The following is a 10,029-nucleotide window of genomic DNA, read 5'->3' as shown; positions in this document are numbered from 1 at the left end:
ACTACTTCATTATTAGTTAAGTTTGAAACTGTTGAAGTATACTTTATATATTTTTTATCGAGATACCTACTCAGCGATATTGCGACACATGTGATTTTGTACAATTAATGTTATTTTGTAAACGAGAGAGATGAGACATGAGAACGGGAACATTCTACATACACAGTATATTTTCAACGGTATAATTGGTGGCTTAATACCGGACATGAATGTATGTATTTACTTCATGAATTCGAAAGGTAACTAGACTTCAAAAAATAGCATACACCACGAATCATAGTTAGGCTCAGTAACTCGAACAGCGAGACGATCAAAATTGCATTTTAATACAATATTTCTGAGTATTCCAATTTATAACAATAGATTTACTTGTCTCTTTAACAACAAGTCAAACAAACATAGGCAGATGTTTGGATTTGTTGACCCAATTGCATCGATACAGTTGTCTACTTGGAGATTTGTTGGAGATTTGATTTGACTAGTTTAACGTCTCAATTTCTTTCATAAGATCCAATAGCTGAACATACAGGAATACTTTTGCCATTTTAAAAAAATTAAATGGTAATGCGTTGTCAATTACATTTATTTCTAAAATAAATGAACTAACAAACAAAGAGCGACAAACAGATAACACTTAAATTAAGTTACGTTTCTCAAAATTAGGTAAATTTATATCAACGTTATCAACTTTCTTCTGTACTTCATCTAATTCTTTTAAAATGTTCTCTTCACTGCTATATCTCTTCAATCTTTTATCGTCTATGAAAGATAGACCATTGTCATAATCTTCTTCGGCATTCGGTAGACTCTTATTGTTATCTTTCTTTAATATTTCTGCAAAATACTGCCTGCTGTTATGAATCATTTTTGGAGTCACCCCAATCTTTTCCGAATCTGTTTCAAACTCTATACTGTATCTTTTATTGCAAACGGGACATATTTTAAATTCTTGTGACCTCTTACTTTTTGATTTATCAGTCGTTGTAGCTTTCGTTGATTTCGGCACCTCGTTCTTCTTGCAATTAGCACAAGTCTTCCTTTTTTTGGCTTTTTTGTTCTTTGGAGATTTATTATGGAAAAAAAACGGTATCTTCATCTCTTTAAATGCACTGAAATTTGCAAGTACCTCAGTTATTTTATTTTCGATCGGTAAGAAAATCATGGGGCTTGATACGAAGATCCCGCCGAGTCATTTTGTCCAGAGTGTGTCAACAAGTTTTGTAGCTGGCTTTACTCGGTTTTGTCAGAGACAGTGCGATGATGATCAATGTTTTGCAAATACACACTAAGAATTTACCGTATTGGTTATGTAACGCCTTCGAAAAACAAGTATTAATGCTCTTATTTGTTACCCTACTAAAGTAATTGCAGACGAAGTAGTAGACTATTGCTAGATAAGAAGTAAACTAAGAAGTAGACTATTGCCGTAGATAAGTCAACAGCCAAAATAAATTATATAATTAATTTACCAATTAACCGTAAATACATTTAACTTATGGTGGTAGGACCTCTTGTGAGTCCTTCCTATTTCTGCCGTGAAGCAGTAATGCGTTTCAGTTTGAATGGTGGGGTAGCATTTGTAACTATACTGAGACCTTAGAACTCATATCTCAAGGTGGGTGGGCGCGTTTACGTTGTAGATGTCTATGGGCTCCAGTTACCACTGAATACCAAGTGAGCTGTGAGCCCGTTCACCCATCTAAGTAATAAATAAATAAAACTACATAAAATATTACAATGTAGAGTATCCTTTTTTTATACTACTATCATTGTAGCGCTTGTACAGCCACAATCTGCAGCGATCAGACAAAAATAGTAAGCTCAATTAGGAGATAATAAGAGGCGTACGAATCACTCTGACCTCCCATCCGCAATAGGGTAGATACCAAAATCTGGAACAGTACTTAGACAGAAACTGTAAATGTAGAATTTGAAAAAAAGTTTATCTACGACATTTCCTGCGATACGGAGTTTAATAATTAACTTAAAGAAATCTTACCATTTCTTTCCAGTAGTTTGGACATCACTTCTACTAATAAGCAAATCGTCGCGACTTCTCATTTTATTCGCCGATTCATCATCATTCAGAACAAAGCCCTTATTTTCAGACAATGCGTCCAGATCAACATACCCATTGTTCATTATATCCTCGTACTCAGAAGGGCCAGAGTTTAATTCCGCCGGCTTATCCTTGTATCTCAAACTGTCTTCGACTTTGTTTCCAAGGTCATCTAAGAGGTAATTGTAATCGCTTCCCATTGAAGGCCTGTTATTGCTGTAAGTATTATTAATTTAAGTTTTGCTTATAATTAGAATTTTCGTATTTATTATTAGCATCAAATTTTGGTGTCATTTAAATTAATTATGTTTAATTTAAATGACACCATGTCTTATGTTAGTGATCTGGGTCCGTTAGAAATACTTATTGAAGTTGGGAAAACAATAGCTTGATCAATTTCTTTGAACTTATGGATCGTGAGTTTGGATCAGTGATGTCAATAATCAATAATCTCATAATCTATACTAATATTATAAAGCGGAAGAGTTTGTTTGTTTGAACGCGCTAATCTCGGGAACTCCTGGTCTGATTTGAAAAATTATTTCAGTGTTAGATAGCCCGTTTACTGAGGAAGGCTATATATAAGCTATATAACGGTAAGACCAATACAAGTAGAGCACCAATAAATAATGTTTCAAAATAGGGGTTTAGATAGTTTCCATAACATTCTATAATTCAAAAATATTTTCACTTACTATGTAAATGAAGTGGGGGGTAAAATTTGGCATTATGCCAAAGTAACTATTCCACGCGGACGGAGTCGCGGGCAAAAGCTTGTTATTAACAAATGATACGTAAAATTTTCACACTCTTAGCAGTTGTTTTGATTTTGGTGTTTGATGTTAAGAACACGGGAGATACTTGCGGCAATAAGATTAATCTTTTTTATGGACGCTTAAACTAAAGTTTGAAGAGTCCTAACCAGCAGTTTGGTTGTGACTCTGACAATGCTAATCTCGGTGATCACTCACAATCAGGTGGACTGAATGCTGGACGGTCTTTTAATTTTATAAGCGAAATAGCACACATGTGCTGTTACTATTAATGCATTATACATTACACCAGATAAAAGTTTTCATAAGGCGTAATTCATTTGGGACAAAAGTATATCTAGTCTGTAACATTTCATGTCATTTCTAAGGTCAGTGAAGTTGATGTTTAGAGCTAAATAGTAAATAAAATGTAATAAGTCGTGTAATAAAAATGAAACCCGCAAAATTATAATTTGCGTAATTACTGGTGGTAGGACCTCTTGTGACTCCGCACGGGTAGGTACCACCACCCTGCCTATTTCTGCCGTGAAGCAGTAATGCGTTTCGGTTTGAAGGGTGGGGCAGCCATTGTAACTATACCTGAGACCTTAGAACTTATATCTCAAGGTGGGTGGCGTATTTACGTTGTGGATGTCTATGGGCTCCAGTAACCACTTAACACCAGGTGGGCTGTGAGCTCCTCCACCCATCTAAGCAATAAAAAAAAAAACAATAACATTTCTTGAAAAATATCACTTATCGGAATTTATGGCACCTGCTATAATGTTAAAAGTCTTCCCTCAAATTCCAAGCGTCATTGTGTGGCAATGGAACAACAATGCGAGAACAGTCAGGGTAAAGGTAAACAAACAACCATACAAACACACATGCTCACTTTAGTTTGTGATTATATTATGAAAAAAATAATACAAATCTTCTAACCGTTTGTTGTATGAATTATAATCATAAGATCCTTCGTTGTCTTTAGTTATAAAATCATCAAGGTTGAAAAGTGCAAGATCTTTATCCCGACGGAATCTTTTCTCTTCGTATTTCGGATCTTCATCTTCCTTTACGTTTCTAAGAGCGTGATCTTGGTTAGTTAGCGTGTAAGTGTGTATGCATTGTGTTAATATGAAGCAATAGTAGATGAAATAGTATTGTAACATTTTCGGACATGTTAGCTGATTGACGTTGTCATGTGATTGTCAGCCTTGTCTGGTTTTTAGATGAATTGGGGTTTTGTTGGAGGTTGGTTTACGTTTTGTGAAGAATATAGGGGTAGTAAATTATATAATGGTAGTAAATAAATTGCATCATCTCGTCATCAGCCTATAGCAATTCACTGCACTAGAAATACATAAATACATAATTACGAAGATATTCTCAAAGTACATAAGTTGCATAAGTTCTGTAACATCATTCAAACCGGGGCGCATTTGTACCGTGTGTCTGTGGAATCTCGTATCCACTGAACACCAGGTAATCCGTAAGCGCGGTAATCTATCGAAGCAACTTAGAGACATAATATGTGTTCCCATAACTTCAACTATGCATAATTGAGGCCCTCAGTGCTAAAGTGGCCTAACCCACAATTTTTCATAATCATGCATAAAATTATGTAGGTATATAGCAATATATTTTAAAATATAATAAATTTTGATGCAAAACCAGCCTATCCATAGTTTCACCCATAGATAACAGATGGCTTTGTAAACATTTTTTTTTTGCATATTGTTTTTTTGCCTATTCAAATTCAAATTCACGAAAACTTAAACCTCATTGTTTCATAATAACAAATATAAGCTTAGGCCATTTTTGCGCTGATGGCCTCAATCAGTTAGGGGCCGCATATGCGTGCTCTGTTTGTCTCGCTCCTTTGTTTACTAATATCACGCAACAAAGAAAGAAAAAAACACTTTTTTTACAAAGAGAATTTTTCCGCATGTTAAATAAGGGACTATCGCCAACAGAACGCTGGCTCGCACTTCCTAGAATTACCTAATTACTTTGACCGTATTCGTCGCTTGGGCCCGAAAGGGTTCCATGTAATATGTTGATAAGGGTGCACAACGGTAGGGCCAGAAGTTAATTGATAAGGGCGGAGTGCACTTACAATACTTAGGAAGGACGTAACCGTACAGTAAAGGTTTTAAAAGTACATTAATATTTAGTATAACTATGGTTGTTTTTGAAACAGTTTTCATTGGTGTAGGGGAAATGTATTTTTAATTGCTATGTAAATTTTAGTATTGGGCAAATGATCGAGTAAGCGACGTGTAGGGGCTCACAGAGTGAATAAATACTATCACCTGCCTACAGCTGATTTATTATTTAAACGAAGTATAGAATGTCGTGGCAGAAATAAACAGTGATACCTGTATTTGTTGGATCATTATATAATCTGCCACGTGACTTCGTGATCGACTTTAAAATTTTTATTTTCCCTACTAACCCTTGGTAGTCTTAGCGTCTTCCAACTTCAGGCGGACCGATAGGTAAGCTCAAGGGCTCAGCCTAAGAGAATTTTCTAGCACTAGCCCAGCAAGAGCAGTGCTTTGTTGAATCTACCACCGGATCAGAATCGCGACCCACTAAGAAGATCCAGCTAGAAACTCATGGGCTCAGCCTGAGAGAATTTGCTAACACTGGCCCAGCAAGAGCAGTGCTTTGTTGAATCTACCACCGGATCGGAATCGCGACCCACTAACAAGATCCGGCTAGAAACTCACAGGCTCAGCCTGAGAGAATTTGCTAACACTAGCCCTAGCAAGAGCAGTGCTTTGTTGAATCTACCACGGGATCGGAATCGCGACCCACTAACAAGATCCGGCTAGAAACTCACAGGCTCAGCCTGAGAGAATTTGCTAACACTAGCCCTAGCAAGAGCAGTGCTTTGTTGAATCTACCACGGGATCGGAATCACGGCCCCCACTAACAAGATCCGGCTAGAAACTCACTCATTCTTTCAGCATAGAAGTTGCTCATAGATATATAGATATTTTTGTGTATTAATTTGAAAAATTTGTCCCGTAATCTATATAATATTAATACGTGAAGCAAAAACTTTGTACCCCTTTTTACGAAAATTGTCAGGACGGAGGAGTATAAAATTTCCCACACTTATAGAGAATATAGAGAAGCAGTGTACAATGCTAATTTTTTTTTAAATAATGCATAAAAGATACATTAAATCAATAAAGAAAACATTACACGCACTACCATGTATTTGACACACACACGCATGCAAACCTACTATTTGTTTATTGTAAACTTTTCTTATTGGTTATAGTCTGTGGTATATTAATATTTAATTTTGTCTAAAGTGTACATAGTTTTGGCGAAATCTATGATTATAGAAGTATTGACAAGAGAATAATAATAGTGAACAAACTTATAATTTTAATTAATTATAGTCGAATTTCGACTACCGGGGGACCTCTAGTATTATAAATATCACGAGATACTAATTAATCTGGCGTTTTATGCATAAATTGCTCCGCAATGTGTTAGCGTAAGTACATCGCTCTTAGAAATTGTAATAATGTATCCATTTTTGTAGAACATAGTTTCGGCTAATTTTTTTTATTTATTTTTTTATAACATCTAAGAGGCAAACGAGCAAGACGGGTCACTTGATGGTAAGTGATTCACCGCCGCCCACGGTCACCGGCGTTTACGCCAGAGCGTTGCCTACCCTTTAGGTAAGAATATGCTCTTTTCTTGAATAACCCAATGTCGCAGTTGTTGGGGAAGACCGCTGATGGCAACGAATTCCAGAGATTAATTTAGGTATATTCTAGTTAAATAACTTACATTGTGATTAATTTTACCAACGTTGTTACATTACAGGCACCAACAGAGATATGACAATATAATTGACAATATTACACCTTACTGGTGGAAGGACCTCTTGTGAGTCCGCGCAGGTGGGTACCACCACCCTGCCTATTTCTGCCGTGAAGTAGTAATGCGTTTCGGTTTGAAGGGTGGGGCAGCCGTTGTAACTATACTTGAGACCTTAGAACTTGTATCTCAAGGTGGGTGGCGCATTTACGTTGTGGATGTCTATGGGCTCCAGTAACCACTTAACACCAGGTGGGCTGTGAAGCTCGTCCACCCATCTAATCAATAATTAAGAAAAATAAGATCAAGATAATTGGATCTGCCTTATCATTGAAATGGTCGCGCTAATGTGTTGATTGTGAAGGCGGATTCTCTAGTACGAATCACACTAATGAAAGCAATTTAAATTTTTAGTTACGCCTGGCCGTTTTCCGTACGCAATTAGTTTACGTAGTATCTTTATTTTATTTGCTATTCGAAAGTCAAAAGGTTCTAAAGACAATTATAATACAGCCGCCGACATTCTAGCCAGCATTGAAGTTTTATAAATTCTGGACAGTAAAAACAAAAAGGACCTCAATGCAACGTGATAGTATTTGTAACAATGGGTTCAACTTTGAATATAAAATATGACGTCAGTTGCAGAAACAAATTAACAACTAAAATAAATTAGCAAATAAAACCACACCAATAAAAAAAAATAAAAAAAAAAACGAATAACCTTAATTCAATATGTATGATTTTTTTTATTTTGGAGAAACGGTCAGGCATCTAACTTTGAAAATTCGTAAAGTCAGCATTCTTAAAAAAGCAAAAAGTACCACTATAACCGGCTATACTAATGCGGTTGATTCTCGTTTCGACGTCTATGATCTCCGGTAACCACTTAACACCAGGTGGTCCGTGAGCTCCTACACTCTATCCAATAAAAATTAACGAATACTTTGAAAGTGAAAGTTTGTTTACTGGTGGTAGGACCTCTTGTGAGTCCGTGCGGGTAGGTACCACCACCCTGCCTATTTCTGCCGTGAAGCAGTAATGAATGCGTTTCGGTTTGAAGGGAAGGGCAGCCGTTGTAACTATACTTGAGACCTTAGAACTTGTATCTCAAGGTGGGTGGCGCATTTACGTTGTGGATAGCTATGGGCTCCAGTAACCACTTAACACCAGGTGGGCTGTGAGCTCGTCCACCCATTAAGCAATAAAAAAATAAAAAAAACGTCTGATCTAGAACTATTAGTAGACCAGAAAATGACACAACCAACTCTTTATTGCGCTAAAATCTAATGTGTCATTATGTGTGATAAAATCTATATATTAATACGTGAAGCAAAAACTTTGTATCCCTTATTACGAAAATTGCGCGGACGGAGGAGTATGAAATTTTCCACACTTATAGAGAATATAGAGAAGAAGTGCACAATGCTAATAATTTTTTTTAAATAATGCATAAAAGATACATTAAATCAATAAAGAAAACATTACACACACTACATACCATGTATTTGACGCACACACGCATGCATACTATTTATTGTTAAGCTTTTGTTCTTGACGTTTGTGGTCAAATTGAGAATAGATAACATATTGTTTGTTCTTATTAAAAATTTTTTATAGTGTAGTCTTGGCGAAATTTGTGATTATAGAAGTTTAAAATACAATCATAGTAGTGTACAACCTTACAATTCCAATTGATTATAGTCGAATTTCGACTACTGCGGGACCAATAGTATAATTAAAAATATGTCTTCATCGTCTACAATTTCTATTCACATTGTATTTCCTAACAGATCGTTGTCTCGGAAAGCTCCTGCTATTAATTGGTGTACCTTTTAATAAATGCAATCTTATTTATAACACACGATTTTTTAGTATCGTAATCGCCTTTTCGAAATCCGATGAGCTGATCCGATAGTCCATAGGGTCTTAAAGGCTTACCATTGTACGTGGACAGCAGCAGGGCAATACAATAGGACCTGTCATGGCGTTGTCTTCCTCTAAAGACGTAAAAATAGCCATTATGAAAACGCTAAATGAACATTTACTGGTACACTTACGGGTGGTAGAACGTATTGTGAGTCCGCACGGGTAGGTACCACCACCCTGCCTATTTCTGCCGTAAAGCAGTGATGCGTTTCGGTTTGAAGGGCGGGGCAGCCGTTGTAACTATACTTGATACCTTAGAACTTATATCTCAAGGTAGGGGAAATGCGTAGGAAGCGATCTGTCGCTGCCGGCCGTAGTGCGGAGAGTGGTCGGCAGCGCAGAGTCGTGGGACGCCGTGGTGTCCTTCTGCGAGGACATGATGTCGCAGAAGGAAACTGCGGAACGGGAAAGGGAAATCTCGACTCCCTTCCCCGGCCGCAGAAGGCGCACCGGCCGCAGGAGGGCGGACAACGCCCTTTTCCGCCCCCCATGAATGGGTCCAGGGGCGAGGGACTTGGGAAAGCCCTCGCCCCCTATTCGATGGACCTGAGACGGAGGCGCGTGCGGGTGTCGGCGCGTGCCTCTGAGGCGATGCACGGAGTAGCTGAATGCCTCACCACCCCGTGCAGAAGACGAGGCCTGGACAGACCAGGCCAGCACTGGTGTGGGGCTGCGGAAGAATTTGGATTCCTGCGGCCCTGCGCGCACGTGTGGGTGGACACTGGGGTGGTTTTAGCCGGTAGGAGTCCGGCACGCCCCTCCGCCTTTCCCCAGGCGGAGGTAGTGCACGAGGATTTCCCCCCGAAAAAAAAAGGGGGACAGCATTTACGTTCTAGATAGATGTCTATGGGCTCCGATAATCACTTAACACCAGGGGGTCCGTGAGCTCGTCCGCCAATCTAATTAAAAAATAAACAACATTGTAAATTCGTTGATAGTATAATACACATAATTTACCGAAATTTTATAGAAACTATCAGCCAGGCTTGGATGTGGTTTCACTCGGGTTAATGAAAAAAACACTCAAGAATAGTAAGTATATTTTCAAGATAAAAGGTGACCCAAAACGTCTGTAGCAATGAAAACGCTTATATGTGGATGTGAAAGCGTAACAAAAACATACAAATACGCTTTCGCATTTACAATGTTACTATGAATTCTTTTTTTTATTTATTGCTTAAATGGGTAGACGAGCTCAGCCTGCCTGGTGTTAAATGGTTACTGGAGCCCATAGACATCTACAACGTAAATGCGCCACCCACCTTAATATATAAGCTCTAAGGGTCTCAGTATAGTTACAACGGCTGTCTCACCCTTCAAACCGAAACGCATTACTGCTTCACGCAAGAAACAGGCAGGTGGTGGTACCTACCCGCGCGGACTACAAGAGGTCCTACCACCAGTAATTACGCAAATTATAATTTTCTTAATTTTAAAATGTGTTCA

General features: G+C 38.0%; 1 protein-coding gene across 1 annotated transcript; it reads right to left on the bottom strand.

The window, feature by feature from the left end:
* Positions 1-565: 565 nt before the first annotated feature.
* On the bottom strand, positions 566-4,020 carry LOC101736845 (uncharacterized). Its single transcript, XM_004925893.4, has 3 exons — positions 3,754-4,020; positions 2,000-2,275; positions 566-1,109 (listed from the first exon to the last, which is right to left on the bottom strand). The coding sequence occupies exons 1-3, from the start codon at positions 3,978-3,980 to the stop codon at positions 635-637; spliced, it is 978 nt and encodes a 325-aa protein (XP_004925950.2). The 5' UTR covers positions 3,981-4,020; the 3' UTR covers positions 566-634.
* Between the last annotated feature and the right edge of the window lie 6,009 nt (positions 4,021-10,029).

Source organism: Bombyx mori, chromosome 18, assembly GCF_030269925.1.
Source record: "Bombyx mori chromosome 18, ASM3026992v2".
NCBI classification, from domain to species: Eukaryota; Metazoa; Arthropoda; class Insecta; order Lepidoptera; family Bombycidae; genus Bombyx; species Bombyx mori.
The sequence above is the reverse complement of the archived record's forward strand: the minus strand, read 5'-3'. Positions and strand labels throughout refer to the sequence as shown.